At 32.2% G+C, this 16,925-nt stretch overlaps 1 protein-coding gene across 1 annotated transcript in view; it reads left to right on the forward strand.

Annotated features, from left to right (window-relative positions):
• Positions 1-16,925, forward strand: part of ss (aryl hydrocarbon receptor spineless) — a 212,332-nt gene that overhangs the window by 168,563 nt on the left and 26,844 nt on the right. Inside the window, exon 5 of the mRNA XM_088269315.1 lies at positions 8,625-8,743. Coding sequence (XP_088125441.1) covers positions 8,625-8,743 — 119 coding nt within the window. The remainder of the gene's footprint in view (positions 1-8,624; positions 8,744-16,925) is intronic.

Below are 16,925 nucleotides of genomic sequence, written 5' to 3' on the forward strand. Positions count from 1 at the left end.
TTTGGAAACTTTTTATGCATTTCTTTCATTAATTGATTCGGGGGTCATTTTGTGGTAATACCTTTCCATTTTTAATTTAAGTTTTACTTGGTAAATACCGCTTTTTCTTAAAATCCATTATAATACGTTTTTCGATGCCTTCCGCATCATTTTCAACATTTAAAAAAAGTTTAAAAAAATATATGTTTTTTTTAAATAATTTAAATTCAATTTCTAATCTTTTCTACTTACAATCGTAAAATAAAAACGCAGTTCTCTCCAATAAAGAGACTGAGCTCTAGTGCTTGAAGAGGGACTTACACTTGTTAGTTATGTTTGTTGGTAATGCAATTTATTTTTATTAATTTTTTGTTTTTCTTTCTTAGATTAACATATCGTAGTTGCACAGGAGAAAGTGACCAACTAACAAATCGTACAATGTTCAGGAGGGCCATTAAAGTCACTTTTGCTTGGCAAGAAAATAAACATCAATGTAGTTAGTCATTTTTAACAAGTCAATATATTATACCTCCAAGTTTACATTCATTTGGGATTTTTTTCAGGGCAATATTAAGCTGGTAGGATATTAAATAGTCAATAATCATGTTTTTGTAAAAAAAAATGCACTTGGTCACTTTCTCCTGTATGACTACGATATCTAAAATTGATTAAATTTTATTTTTTAGCATTTTAAATCTTCATTTTTTTTTGTCTGTAGGAAGGTTGTTGAAGTACTTGGTTTCCAAATACTTAAAGTTCTGTTGGATTTTTTGGTATTGCAACATAATACCGTATATTTTAATATGACGTCATATTTCAAACGCTTGTCCGCACTCTCCCGAATGTTTAGTACTGTTTCATCTGAAAGTAATAATTGGAACGCGGCTTTATTAGGCGGGCAGGGATAATAGTTGGGGGAAGTTGGGGTTAATTGGCCCACCGGGTGATCGTCTCACCTGTCATTATTTCCCCTAACCCTAAATCTACATATTTCACTTCCATCCACGGCGAACCCCGGGGGGTGAGAATTATACCCTGTGAGAAAAAAAACACAGTTGTAAACGTATTAATGTGTACATAATATTCATAAATATTATGTTCTTGTATTTCAAAACATTATGCATTTCGCTGTAATGATTATATAATACGAGTATTTACCCTTAAACCTGTTTATTTCTTATAAATATTTTTACACTAATCGCTCACTCCTTTCAACAACGTCATATTTCAAAAAACTTGATTTTTTACAAGATCGTTTTTAATGTTTAAAATTATTATAAAATGTATTCAAAATAAATATCAAGCCACTTATTGAACTTTTTCAACTGATCTTTTTAGGTAAAACCGTAATGTTTTCTGTTAATTCGAAAAATATTTAATGTATTTTAAAAAAATAATTAAACAATACGTTTTCTTCAAAATGCAAAAACAACAGTTTCCGCCCTGTAGCGGGTAAATATTAAGTTAAAAATATGCCGCTTTTGCTGGGATAAAGAACATTTTTTGAGTATTCTGAAAACATGCACAACTGAAAATTGACGGTTTTTGAAATATGATGTTGTTGTTGAAAGGAGTGAGCGTCTTCACACTTCTTTATTGAAGTTATATGATAAATTCAAGATTTTTTGATATCTTAACATAGATATAGAATTTTACTGAAACGATGATCTCAGTTTAATCTTGATAACAATGTCAATATAAACAGCTTTAAAGAGTCAATTTTAAGAGTCAATTCAGCATTGGCGAGTCTAAAATATTGTAATACTTTTAAAAATAAATATATTATAAGAAAAACTTACCGTGATCAAGTGTTCAAAATGCTTGAAAGAGGTCAGGTCAGGAGTTGGAATAATCGTCGGGTATGTATGAGGAGATGCATGAATGTGGATAGGCTAAGGTTGTTTTCAAATACAGGTCTATGTGGGTTTCTATTCTCTTTGCTGTGGGGAAACGACGGCGTGATGATAAGTTAGTAAATTAGTTAGTTACATAATTTTTAGGCAGTCACATCGATCTTTTTAAAGCGAATATTTAAGCCTTTCATTTCTTTCATTCAAATTATCCATGTATAGATTAAACAGCCACAGTGACATTACACGACCCTGTTAAACACCCTTTGAGACACCAAACCAAGACGTAAATGAACCATATACGTTAATCAATGAAAGCCATCAAATCTAAATACCTGATTTTTTAATTTTGTTTTCAAACAAAGAGCGTGTTAAGTGAGACGATTTTTTGTTGCTAAATTATTACATATTATATTATAAAATGGTTTCTATTTGAAGTTTGTATGTAGAACTTTACAAAGAACTTATAGATCAAACGCTATTACTCAGTCCTGGAATAGCTCAGTATTTCCTTTTTGGCTTCAGCCCGTTACAACCAGGAGTTGTATTTTCATAAAATAATAACCTAAACTAGAGCTATTAAAGTAAGTTAAAATTTTAGTGCGGCATATTTCGAAGAGCAATTACCAAAATAAGCAATAAATCTTCCTAGGTGAAATACGCTAATGGCGTTGATTACGGTGACGTTCTTAATGCGTATCAGATAGCATTTTTTAAAAATAAATCACTCTTAATTTTCGCAGATTGCGTGTGAAAAGAAATTAAATTTTATTTAATAATGTTCCCTACTTAATTGCTAAGCAAGTATCGAAAATAAAGGAACCGAAACGTAATCTTATTTTGTACGTTCCCGACAAATTTTTATGATTTAGATATTGGATTGGGCCCTAAATATATTATCCGGGTTTTGCATATTACTCGAAATTTCTTTGGGGAAACTTGTTATAATTTTTTTTGTTGTTTTTCTATTTTGTTGCCCGTTAATTTATTGCGTTTTATGGGTTGAAGGGAGAAAATTTAGTACTTTTATATAATGGTACTTACACACTGAGACATTTTAATATGTAGATCAAGAATGATCAGAATTTACATTACTAAGATTCTCCAGGGTGATAATTAAGCTAAATTTTTGTTCGCCTCCGTAGTGTAATGGTCAGCACGCTCGGCTACCGTTCTGGAGGTCCCGGGTTCGATTCCCCGATTACTTTGTCTTTGCAAACATTATTCGCCTCTTCTACATACATGCATACCCTCATATCTCCTCATATATACCCGCTGATTACTTCTAACCTGATCGGTTTTATGAATCTGAAAAACTTCATCATATGAAGTCATCCTTGTTTCTTTTTCCAACTACATTGGCCTCGTATATTTATGTAATCGTTCTAAAACTAGATTTTCGAAATGTCATAGTCTATAGGTGATTTTTTCATATTAACACACTAATTGTTTGTTTAGAGAGTTAACCAAAGTAGAGACCGTCATTTTATTCAGCAAAGCTTTCAGTAGAAATGTACGGAACAACACAGTATTAAACCAATATAATGATTTAACAATCGCTTATCAGAAAAGCATCAATTTATAGCCCCTCTATTTGCATAATGATTTAAATAACCGCGTCAATTGATTAATCAGGGCTACATTGTCGAGGCGCCTTCTTTGTTTGGCTAACTCGGTTTAATTGACCCCGCCAAGGCGCGTGCGCCTAATGGGCCCGTAAAACCAACAATACCTTGCTAACGCAGCGTCATCGTGACGCAACTGCACCGCGTCACGTGGTGCGAGCAGGCTCTACAACTTATGGACATCACCAGCTGTGGAACATCACTCATTGATTTACGGAATACTTTTAAATGGACATATCTCATTTGTAAGGGGCTGTTTGTGTGCAGTATTCACCGCTCTCCCCTATTTTCGAGGGATGAAAAATATTCGAGTAATATTTAATATCTGTATTTTATGAGACTTGCCAAGTCTTCTCGTTGTTAATTTCTCTTCATGTTTGTGAGAAAAAGTATAAAACCAAATATTACAGTCTAGTTATTTAGTTTTTATTCTATTTTTTTATTATTTAATATAGTGTTAGTATTATATATTATAGTATATATATTAATATAGTATAGTAACAAGAGTTTTCGTAAAATCAAATTCATTTGTAGAATTATCATTCATAGACTCATCATTTTAAAAATCCTTAAGGAAAACCTTATTGATAAAAGAAGAATAAACGTTTTATCTAGTGTAATATAAAAAAAAATCAAACAATAGTAACGTTTTTAATATATAAAACATCGTTGATATAAATAGTATCTGTGATAAATTATAATTGACTTGAATTCATCTCCTAACTGGATTCATGCTACGTACTTCAAAGGGTGAAATATAAATAAAAAACTGTAAAGATAAAAAAAGTGTTGTGTATTAGCCGTAATTCTTACGAATTTTTACAAAAATAAATAGTGTCATTTTAAAGTGGTTGTAATTATCAAAGGTGTAGTATTTTCACACATATCGCTTTCTCCTTTCAAGAACGTCATAAGTCAAAAATCATAAATTTTCAGTTGTGCATGCTTTTGGGATGCCCAGAAAATTTACTATATCCCAGCAAAAGCGGCATATTTTAAACTTAATATTTACCCGCTACAGGGCAGAAAGTGTTGTTTTTGCATTTTGAAGAAAAGGTATTGTTTAATTATTTTTTTAAATATACTAAATATTTTCAAATGGAGAAAAAAACCTTCAGTTTTTACCTAAAAAGATCTGTTGCACAGTAAAACGTTCAATAAGTGGCTTGATATTTATTTTGATAACATTGTATTATATTTCTAAACGTTAAAAACGATCTCCTGAAAAATCAAGTTTTTTGAATTATGACGTTCTTGAAAGGAGTGAGTGATATGTATTTTACAAAAAAGCCGTTACTTACGAATGATCGTATCATTTGGCCATGTCGTATTTAATAATCCAAACAATTTCTTTCATTATAATTTTATAAATAAATGTCGTAAAATGGCCCTTGGTACAGAAAAACCTCATCCCGGGCACGTTATTGTAATTTATAATTATACATATGATGAAATAAATAAATAAGTCAATTAAAAAAGGAATTTAAGAAAATTTAAAGCCATGAATCACATTTCAATAAAGTATTACTGCTCATAAAAACCCACCATATTTCTTTTGGAAATTGATATCAGAGCAAGACGAACTTTGATATCAAAAATTGTGGGTTCTAATATGACGTTATGTACGTTAGTAAAATTTGATTCGCGGTACCTAATAGATTTGTCATAATTTTAAAAATAAATAAACCATCTATAAGGAAAGTTTACTGCAAACATATAATGTATGAAAATAGCGCGATGCGTGAGTCATTTTACCGAATAATTCTGGTAAGAATATTTAAGTTGCATAAAAAACCTGCCACTAAAAGAGAAGTATTGAAAAATAATTGATTATGTATATTCATATTATTTTTTAACATCTCATTAAAGATGAAGAAGAATATGGAAGTCTGGGCATTTACGGGGCTGACGACCGTCGTAGGCTGGTTTACGTGATCACTTTACACACGTGTAACATTCACCAATTCTACCCATTATTGACAACCACACTACTCAAATTCTTGGAAGTTCTATATAAATGAACCAATTTTGAAACATTATTCTTGAATCACTAGAACATCACTAGAGACATCTATTGGTGAGATGTAACAGACTTCCATATTCTTCTTCATCTTTGATGAGATGTTAAAAAATAATATGAAAATAACTCCTGTAATTGGAGATAATCCAGATTTTGTGAACAAGTATTTGGACACACTCAAAATGTTGTAAATGTATTTTCATGTTTAAGCTTTTGTTTAACAGTTGAAAGAGTTTTTGCCGATATTAAGTATAATGACAATGAGTTTTATTATAACGAATTGTTGCTTTAAAAAAATGGAAAAAAATCTTTTCACTATTTATGAATAATTTGCACAGGTAATGGAGTTATAGATATGAGATCAAAGGAAATTTAATATGTCAAATTAATTTGATATATCAACGTTAAAACCATTCTCGTGACAAATTTGTATCGATATCTTTAATTACGCTTTGATGTAATAACTTATAACAGAACCGCTGGGCTGGAGAACCCAGTAGGTTGGAACTTGATCGTATTGAATATTTATGAGAAAAATTCCCCCTATTAAGAATTAATGGAAGGAACTTTGGTTTATTGTACACAGGAGTATTAAATTTATTGCCATTGGAAAATATAACTACTGAAACACATAAAGCTGCTATTGACAGCCACGATAATACATTCTGCAGTAACGTACATTCTCGAACAGATTAATTGAAACAAAACTTTTTTGTTGTTGTATATTCTTAAAAAGTTTTGTAAAATCTTTTATTTATTAGTTATATCACAAATTAAGATTTAAAATGATCTCATTGGGATTCAATCAAAGATTTAACTCTTCTGGGATCTATTGTTTAAGGTTTTTGCACGTGGATGCCGTTTTTTCGTCTCGAAACCATACCTGAATTATGGACAAAATAAGCTTTTCCACCGCAGTGCAGCCAATTTTGGAGAGCTGATTCTTACAGATTGCCGATAGATTTTCAATTAGGTTTATGTCTGGCAAAATTATTGACCAGTCCAACATAGTTCAATGTTTTTGTATTAAAAAAAAAAAACATATTTTTTTTGGATTTGTGGCAGGGGTTAGTTAAATCCTGCTGAAATATTCCATTGCCATTTGACCTTCGTTTTTGTATCTCTGGTAGTATCTTTTCCAGTAAAAATGGGTGATACTTCTCGCTATTATCATCTCAGTCACTGAAAGAAGCAGCCATAGTCCATAATATGAGGAACACCCCGAAAACATTTTTTTAGAGAGTGATGAAAATACGAAAAAAAAAATTGTTTTGATTAATCTTTTCGATACTTTACATTATATAAAGGTTATTGATATTGACAAAGGTAAACATTTTTTTTCATCTCAACAGATGAAGAGAAATATGAAAGTCTGGACATTTACGGGGCTTACGACCGTCAAAGGCTGGTTAAAATTATCACTTTACACACGTGTAACATTCACCAATTCTACCCATTATTGACAACCACACCACTCAAATTCTTGAAACATGTAGATATATTGATCAAACTCGAAACACAGTATGCGAGAGTTCACTAGAGACATCTATGGTGGGATGACGAAAGCTTTTATTACGCAGAGACTTTTTCATTTGTATGTGAGGTCCTAATCCTGGATTATATTCACATACTTAAAAAAACGCTTGAAAACATGATTTTCAATTTATTACAGCTTATAATTTGCTAGTTTATTTATTTACAATTTTATGAACAATGATTTGGACACACTCTAAATGTTTCGTGTTTCAGTTTTATTTTATTGACGTAATTTTTAATCGCATTGGTAAAACAATATTTTATTTAAAAACATTTAAAGAACTTGTAAAGTATAATTTATACTTGAAGCACTAAATTTGTGATTTTCCATTTTATAATTAAAATGAAACTTTGTTTAAAAATCTTTATAAATATTTTATTATAACATAATTTTAATGTCTACCGGTTTCGAAGCTAACCGTTTCGTTATCAAGACTAGTATTGATTATTCTTGAAAAAGAAGCGGTTAGCTTCGAAACCGGTAGACATTATAATTATGTTATAATAAAATATTTATAGTGATTTTAAAACAAATTTTCATTTTAATTATAATTTGTAAAGTAATGATTTTGTCCGCCTCTGTAGTGTAATGGACAGCACGCTCGGCTACCGTTCTGGAGGTCCCGGGTTCGATTTCCAAGGGGGGTAAAATAAATATAAGTGATTTTTTCACAGTAATATTTATTCAATATATCCATGGACTGGTACCTGAAGCGGAGGGATGATCACCTTTCCTTCATGTGTAAACGATCAAATCAAGATAACACTGCGTTTATACGACACAGTGCCCTATGCACCATTGGGGTGCAGATAAGGGTTTTATTATCATTTTTTAAAATAAAAGGTAAGTTACCAATGTAATATTAACATCACCTATGTGCAGTGGTGATTCATACTTCCCCTCTTCTCTTTTGTATCACCCCCACCCTCGTGAACATTAAACGGGGATTGAAAGTTACCTGTCTTACCCCTGCTATAAATCAAGAAATGGAACAAAACATAACTAACATTTTTTATAGTCATTCGCTTAAACTTTTCGATTATACGTTACTACGAACATGTATGTTTTTCTTAGATGTACGATTTTCTGCTTAAAATTGAATTTGGATTTAATTCACATTCAGTGTTTGAAAATGATGCGGAATGCGTAGAAACACGTGCCACAATAGTTTTTAAGAAATACTGGTATTTACCATTGTATTTACCAAGTGACTTAAACCTTGTCTCCAATTCATCCTTACAATCTTCATTTTTAATTCTGTCATAAATCGATTCTTAACTTATAATATTAGTTTGTAGGAACGCATTTCAGTAGAGTTCGCCCTGCACCTTCAAGGACACTCGTTGCTGCATAAACATCAGCGTACTAGTTTGTGTAAAATTTACGTTACAAATATGTATGAATATGTATGTGATGATAATTGTAATGAAGATAAAAGGAAATAAATAAATAAATGAGAAATCAGAAATAAGAATCTCTTGAGAATAGATATATAAATTTTATATTTTAAAAATATACACCATATATTATCTATGTTTACTGATGAAAAAAAAAACCTTTTTTGATTTTTTGCCGTTAATTTAAATACTAATTTCACTTTTCGTTTTTTGCAGTGGTGATGCATAAAGACAAAGAAGATGGACTCCATCCTCATCAGCACGAGCCAAGTTTTAGGTCGCGAGAGATGGCAGCGTACGACCACACCCTTCTTGACGGAGATATGTTCCTACAGGTAATTATTACAAATATATTATTATGATATTTTTATTTTTTTGTATAAATGTCGCTCTGTTTGGCATGCAAGAATCGGGTAAAGTCGGTTAAAGTTTGCTAGAGACCAATAAATATTATAAATTCGATGGCTATGTTAGTTTACTCGATATTTTGAGTGGGTTTATTAAATTTTGTTCACAAATTCTGGGTGATGAAGGTATCTGCTTATAATATAAACAACTTACTAACTTAAATCACAGATGGTGCCGAAGAATAAGCGAGATGTTTTCAATTGAAGCTTGGATAAAACTTTCGAATTTTGAGATTTAATGTAATTGTACTGAAATAATATAATTGTATCCGAGAGAATTTTTGGTTTTCTTCTGCATTGAATTGAAAGACCCAATACTTAGGTTTGTGACGTCACTCGTTGATACACGTCTCTGCAATGCAGTTTTGAAGAAGTTATACGTGAATATGTTAAATCCTTCGTATACTAATTCTCCACCCACACAACTTAATAATTCGAATTACGCGGATGCTATTAAGTTTATAAAACGCGGATTATTTATAAGTGCCGATTGGAATTCGATTGCCGGCTCTCGATGGCATAAAAATTGGCACGCTGATAATTCTGGGAATAAAAGTTTCGGCAGCATTGTGCCGATGAAAGCATTATGGTTTGCATATATTTATATGCGTTATTTATGGCCGGTGATATGAAAAAATTATACGGGGTGGACGATTAATCACGTGCCGAGAAGTCGGGCACCGCTGGGCGCCTCTAGTTTGCTTATTTATTGGGAGGATCACACGGTTGGGTACCTAGCGCGTACCTACGTGCATAAGTACCCTCGTACAATTATATTACCTCGGTAGGTGCCGACATTTGCCGGGTCCGTACAAGGGATGCCCAGAAATGGTCCTCAAACATATCATTACCGAAAAAAAAACGAAAAAAAACTTATCACTACCGAAAAGATCGATTACCGAAGTCTAAATCATAGGTTTGTTAAAATAGTTTTGTCCTATGGTATTAGGACAGTTTTTGCTTTTTGTAGTTTCTACTTCAAAGTAGAAACTCAGTTTAAACTATAAGCTTATACTTCAAAGTATAAACTTTAAGTTTGCGCTTAGCAATGTACGTATCTGCTACCAAAAGGGAATTTTTTTCACGGTTTGAAATTTTATTTTTTGTGGCCTAAGAAGGTGTTGCAATGTGTAATCGATACAATATAAACCTTTTCCCTAAAAGCACATACATTTAATTTATAGCTCTTTGCAATAAAAAAAATGCATGTACTAAATAAAATAAAGAAAATTTAACATTCACAAAAGAAATAATAAACAATAATTCCTTAAAAAAAATCAGTTTTAAAGGGCAGTTAGTGATGGGGGGGTAGTATTTATTTATTTATTGATTTGGCGTTTAATTTGTAGAACTCCATTTTAATTTATGTATTAATTTTAAATCAAACACAGATTTTTTGGCGACTTAACCCTACGATTTTATTGTTTGTATAGAATCTAGGAGTGTAGTAGGACGAGTGTAGTCTTCCACCCTCTCTGGCTACCCTTGCAAAGAAACAGAGTGATGGTAATAGTAGTAATACTTACCCTCAGAGAGCAGCTCTCTGATCGACAAATGATTTAAAATCAACCTTAGAATCTAATTCTTAAGTGTTAAAAAGTTAATGCGGAAACCATTACTCAATGTATGTTATTTATGTAATAAAATAACAACTATATAGTTTTTTACGCATAATTTTTATTTGACCAGCGACCGGATTCCGACGTAAACGACGTCATCAGACTGGTGTCTTGTATCTATAAGACTTAAATCAATGTACTCGTATTTATATTTACGTGTTTTAAAAAAATAGTAAAGAGGATGTTTGACTTTGTTGAAGATCGAGTAGAATTTCTAAATCAATTTAGGTATTTTTTAATGAAATATTTTGGAACATTATTGACGAAAGTTTGAGAATGAGTGGTTATTGGTATGAGCAATACAGCATATCGCCTGCTGAGCTAAGCAGAGCGTATATTGTAGGTGGACGACTACCGTTTTGTTTATAGCGCTTGTTCAATATAGGAGACTCGCAATTAAATTAAACGAAATATTCCAATAATACAAATGAATTATGATAATAGTTTACTTGAATTGATATTATAGAACAACGCCATAGAGGTGCTTTTATCATAAAGGTATAGTAATATAAGTGTAAGTTAGTGACGAGGCATATAATCCATATGTATTGAAGAGTGATATATAATTATTATTAAAGTTTTCAAATATGCACTATTAAAACAAGTAGCTTTGTTAGCGGCGGGTATGTATGAGGAGATGCATGAACGTGGAAGAGCCGAAGAATGTTTGCAAGAACAGAGTGGTGTGGCGCTCTATTCTCTCTGCCTACCCATGTGGGGAAGCGGCGTGATGGTTAGTTAGTTAGTTAGTTATATGTACTGATTTTGTGATTTTCATTTAAAAAAAATTAAATAACTTTTAATTTGTGTATAAATAATAAAAAATAAAATAAAACCCTTATCCGCACCCCAATGGTGCATAGGGCACTGCGTCATATAAACGTAGAGTTATCTTGATCGTTTACACATGAAGGAAAGGTGATCAGCCCTCCGCTTCAGGTACCAGTCCAGGGTAATATTGAATAAATATTACAGTGAAAAAAAAATATTTAAAAAACATTTATGTATAAATTGTTAAATCAATTAAAGATTTTTTGAGTCTAGTAAGTTGTATTGTATTGTAAAAAAAAACACATAAAAATTAATATTGTGACAATTTTTTATGACAAATTAAACGCCAATTCCATAAATAAAATAACTTTGTTTTTAAATCAATATAACTTGATTTAATAACTATAATAACAAAATAATAGTTGAAAAATTCTTTTCATTCTTAATTCTGGTATCGCACAATAGAGTCTTTATTGATTGACTTGTGATTTTTATTTTTATTTAATTGACTTTGTTTTTAAATCAATGTAACGTGATTTAAAAACTAAAATAATAAAATAATAATTGAATTTTTTTTTAAAAAAAAGTTAGTTACGGCAGTGCATAATAGAGTCTTGGTTCCAACCGTAATGTATGGAAGTGAAGCATGTAGTTTGCAAAAGAAGAATGAAAGTAGGCTGAATGCAGTCGAAATGCCTTTTCTCAGACGAATATGCGGCAATAAGATGTACGATAGATGTTGGAATGGTAATATTAGGAAATAATGCATGACTGAGACAAGTAGGTACTCGTATTATTGACACAATTAAGAAATGTGCGTTGAATAAGATTGGTAATAGAAGCAGTGGAAACTGAGGAAAACTTGGCATGATCAAGTATTTCAAATACACACTTCAAAGAAATGAGGTCAGGAGTCGGAATAATCGGTAGGTATGTATGAGGAGATGCATGAACTTGGAAGAGGCGAATATTATTTGCAAAGAAATATTGGTGTTCCGTTAAATTTTCCCTGCCTACCCTCTCGGGAAGTGGCGTGATGGTTAGTTAGCCAGTTAGTTAGAAGAATGAGTCTCACGAGATTTTTTAAATGACGGTAAAAATAACCTTACGCCTGTAAGCGCCCATTCGTTTATTGAAAAAACTAATAAATTTTCACCGTTTCACGAATTTTCGCATTGGATATAGCATAAATTATTAATTACGTACAAGATAAGTCGTAATTCGTCAAACGGAGGTAGGTACCTTTGTTTCCATTGCGTGCAGGCCTTATGTAGGTAGGTACTATTCAATTCCGACTTATTTTTTTACGAGTCAAAATAAAATGGCGGGAGAAAGCGTGCCGGCTGTTAGAATCGTATTCCTAATTCGAATAAATAATAAATCATTTAAAAGCCTAAACTTGTTTCCTCTTCTCGTGGCATGGAATAATTTTCTTGACAAAAACAAAACTAATTAGGGATTTATGAAATGAAGTGTTAAATTCTTTTCAAAACTGCCCCCGGAATTGTATTATGAATTAAGATTTCTATCAAAATATGGCCCTGGATTTAAAACAAAAAACTTTGAGCATAACTACTCTACATTTTACTTATCGTAAGCCTTACAATACTATTATTAACTTAAATGAATTTAGGTTATGCCGCAAAGTGACCGGATAAACCGAAAAGTGATAAACATATTGTTTAGTTGTATGTAAGTGTGTGAATAGTGATATGGCGGTGCGGGTAGTATTGTTTTCATGCTGTTGTAGTGATTGTCCTGACGAAGAGACGGGTACGTCTCGAAACCAGTAGGCATTAAAATTTTGGTGAGTGGTTATTTACAAATATTACAAAAAATAAAAATATAAGTACTAAAAATGACTAACCACAAACTAAACGCTTTAAATATTAATAATACGAAGAAAAGAAAATTTTGATATTTTTTCATTTGTTTAATATTCTTCTTCTTCTTTAAACTCTTATCCACACCCCAATGATGCATAGGGCACTGCATCATATAAACGCAGTGTTATCTTGATTCCCAGAGAGTGTGAAAATAAATGTTAGTAATTTTATGTTTATCACGTGTCGTGAAACATATAAATACAAATAAAGGTTTTTTATCAAGTTTGTCCGCCTCCGTAGTGAAATGGTCAGCACGCTCGACTACCGTTCTGGAGGTCCCGGGTTCGATGATTCCCAGGGGGGGTAAAATAAATATAAGTGATTTTTTCACTCTAATATTTATTCAAAATTACCCTGGACCGAAGCGAAGGGTTGATCACCCGATGCTTCATATGTTAACGATCAAGATAACACTACGTTTATATGATGCAGTGCCCTATGCACCATTGGGGTGCGGATAAGGGTTTGAAGATTTATGGCAGTGGAAGAGATAGAATAAAAAATAAGAAAATAATCTTAAATTAATCTTAAATGCTTAAATTTGTGAAGAATGATCATCTGGTTAGTAATAGTAATAAATATTAAAACTGCCGATAAACAAATGTTGACTCTGAATTAAATTTACGCAGCGGGAACAAGGAGTTAAAATACCCTTTCCCATAGTCGTAGGTAGGCCGGTACCTACCTGCCCAGAGAGGATTACATTATTTAGTGCTGCCAACACTGAACCCTTGTCGGGAACAAATTATTACGGCTGAACACACGTGTTCGGAACTCGGCGCGGGAAACAAAAACGGCGGGAAATTCAATAAAAACCGTTCTTATTTCAACTTAACATAAATATTTTGACACCTAGCTGAAGAAAAAACTATATATACACGTAAGTGTGTATATTTGTTTATATGTAGTGATATAACTTTAATATCAATTCATTTTACTTTCATTATATTGAATTTAAACAATAATAATAATTAATTGTTATAAATAAATAACATAATTAATATTTTGAGTGTGTCCAATTACGTACAAATCTGGATTATCTCCAATTAAAGGAGTAATTTTTCAAATTAATTTTCGACAACTCAACATAGATTTTTGACGATCGTAAGCTCCGTAAATGCCAAGAATTCCATATTCTTCTTCATCTATGTTAAGATGTCAAAAATAATATGAAAAATAACATCATTCTTTAAAAGTAAACGAGCTCTTTTAACGAGTAGGTAAATGTGTCGGGTTGTGGTCCCGTGGTTAGTGTCGCGGACTCTTAAGTTTCTCGATTCGACGTGAGATTTATGACGTGAGATTTATGATGTATGTATGAGTTACAAAAATGTGAGTAGTGTGGTTGTCAATCATGGGTAGAATGGTGAATATTAATCGTCTAAAAAGTGATAATTTAAAACAGCCTATGACAGGTCATAAGCTCTATAAAGACCCGGAATTTGGTAATTTTCTTCATCTTTGTTGAGATGTCAAGTTATAAAAACACGATATTTGTTCTTTTTGTGAAAAATATTTTTAAATAACGGAAATTTCTGATTGATTACGAGATTATAGTTTTACATGTAAAATTTCCATACTATCATTTAATAGGTAGTATTGTTGGCTCGCGGTCACGTTACGGCGGAGAAATTAATAAGGTTATCAACAGATAATTGGCCGGCCTGGACTGGAGGGCGGATCTCGCGGATAATCTGTGTAATTTGTCAATAACAATCACTCATTACGAATAAATGTTGTTTTAAGTGTGATCTCCGCGAGTAGAGCTAATGCACGCCGTCGTTAAGTTCCGGCCGCTATACGACTCCGCGAACTTTAGAGGCCAGGGCCGATACATCTAGCATTTAGATGTTAAAAATAGATTTTTTTTGGGAGAACATTTTTTTTAATGAAATATTATTTTTTCAATAATATTTGTATTGTTAGTATATAATCACTCACCGAAATTTTTTGTCTACTGGTTTCAAAAAGTACCGGTCTCTTCGTCAGGACAATCACTAAAACAACATGCAAACAATACTACACGTTACTATCATATCACTATTCACAGATTTATAACTACATAAAATGTTGATTACATGCAGTTTTGGTCGACCCGAGGATTAACATGCACTAAGGATTGCAAAACAACTTGCACTAAAGACCGAGGTCTGACATGCACTAGGGATGTTAGTCAAAGTACGTCGGGTTTATAGAGGTTAAAATAGGCGGATATTTTGTAATTTTTTAGATGCCGCGAAATTTAAATTTTCCAAAGAAAGTATTTTTTTAGTACCTATAACTAGGCTTGAAGAAGAAATACACACACATACCATTTAAGAAATTCCTATACATGTTTTTGAAATATTTATCTTAGCTTAAACCGTCACACTTTTGAATAAAAACGAATTGTTTTTTTTTTTAATAAATGTGATCTGAATACTATTATTAAGTGGAATTTTTTTTTTCAACCTATCAAGTTTTGATACAAGGGTGATGATTTTTTTAGATAATTTGTTTGACTTAAACTTTACAAAAATTCAAAACATTAGTTTGTGACAACCCTATACTTATTGCCTCTGGCCTCAATCATTTTGATGTACTCAAATGTTTGTACTTAATTTCTTTTAAGATAAATATATATTTTCTCTGATATCAAATGTCAGTCGGATGGCAGTTCAGACAGATATGATATTTCTTTGTCTTACAAAAAGCAAGTTTATGACACAATCAGCAAATTGTTATTTTCAAAGTATTATTTTCAACAATTTGACGGGACTTGAAGTGTTAATAACGATGTAAATTACACATGATATTATTTTCTCTCATCTTCATTTTTATTTTAATGCATTGATATTTATACATTTCTAAATATTTATGTGTAGGTAAACAAGAACAACATTTATCTAAAATTATATATTTCAAGACGCCAGTGAATAAAGCTGAATGGTCATTTAATTATATTCTATAAAATACAAGTGTCTCTACTTGAAATTAAGCATCTATGGTTTTCTAAAGAAAGGAAATGAATAAAAACTCTATGCAGATTAATGATGGGGGAGGAAAATGTATGGGCAGAGGCCGACACTCCTCAGGATCACTAAAGTAACTAACTAACTAACCATCACGCAGCCTCCCCGTAGGGGTAGGCAGAGAGATAGCACGCCACACCACTCTGTCTTTGCAAACAATCTTCGCGTCTTCCACGTTCATGCATCTCCTCATACATACCCGCTGATTATTACGACTCCTTACCTGACCACTTTCAAGTATTTGGCATACCTGATCGTGCCATGTTTTTCTCGGTCTTCCTCTGCTCCTTTTACCAATTACATTCGCCTCATAAATTTGTTTAACAGTTCTTTCCTCACTCATTCGTTCTACATGGCAAAACCATCTCAACACACCATTCTTAATTTTATCGATAATGCTTATCTCAGCTTTGCATTCCTTCCTTATTTCACTATTCGAACATCTATCATACTTCGTTTTGTCGCACATTCTTCTGAGAGATCGCATTTCGGCTGCATTCAGTCTACTTTCATCCTTCTTTTGCCAACTCCATGTTTCACTTCCATACTTTAGAGTTGGAACCAGGACTCCGTTGTGCACTCAGGATCACTATGCCCATTAAAAAAATACAAAAATTCAGTATTAACATAACTAATGAACAAAGATTGTGAGATTGTTGGATGTGTTTTAAAAAAATTCTTACGAACACCTGTCGCGTATTACCACGTGGCGAATCTTGCACGGATGCACGTGACGTCACGCCACGGGTGCGTGTTCTAGAAACGTTCCTGCTACTGAAGTATGATACCTGTACCATATTCTACTCGCGACCCTCATGCACTC

Source organism: Brachycentrus maculatus, unplaced genomic scaffold, assembly GCF_059751285.1.
Source record: "Brachycentrus maculatus isolate JH-2025_06_01 unplaced genomic scaffold, ASM5975128v1 h1tg000344l, whole genome shotgun sequence".
Lineage (NCBI taxonomy): Eukaryota > Metazoa > Arthropoda > Insecta > Trichoptera > Brachycentridae > Brachycentrus > Brachycentrus maculatus.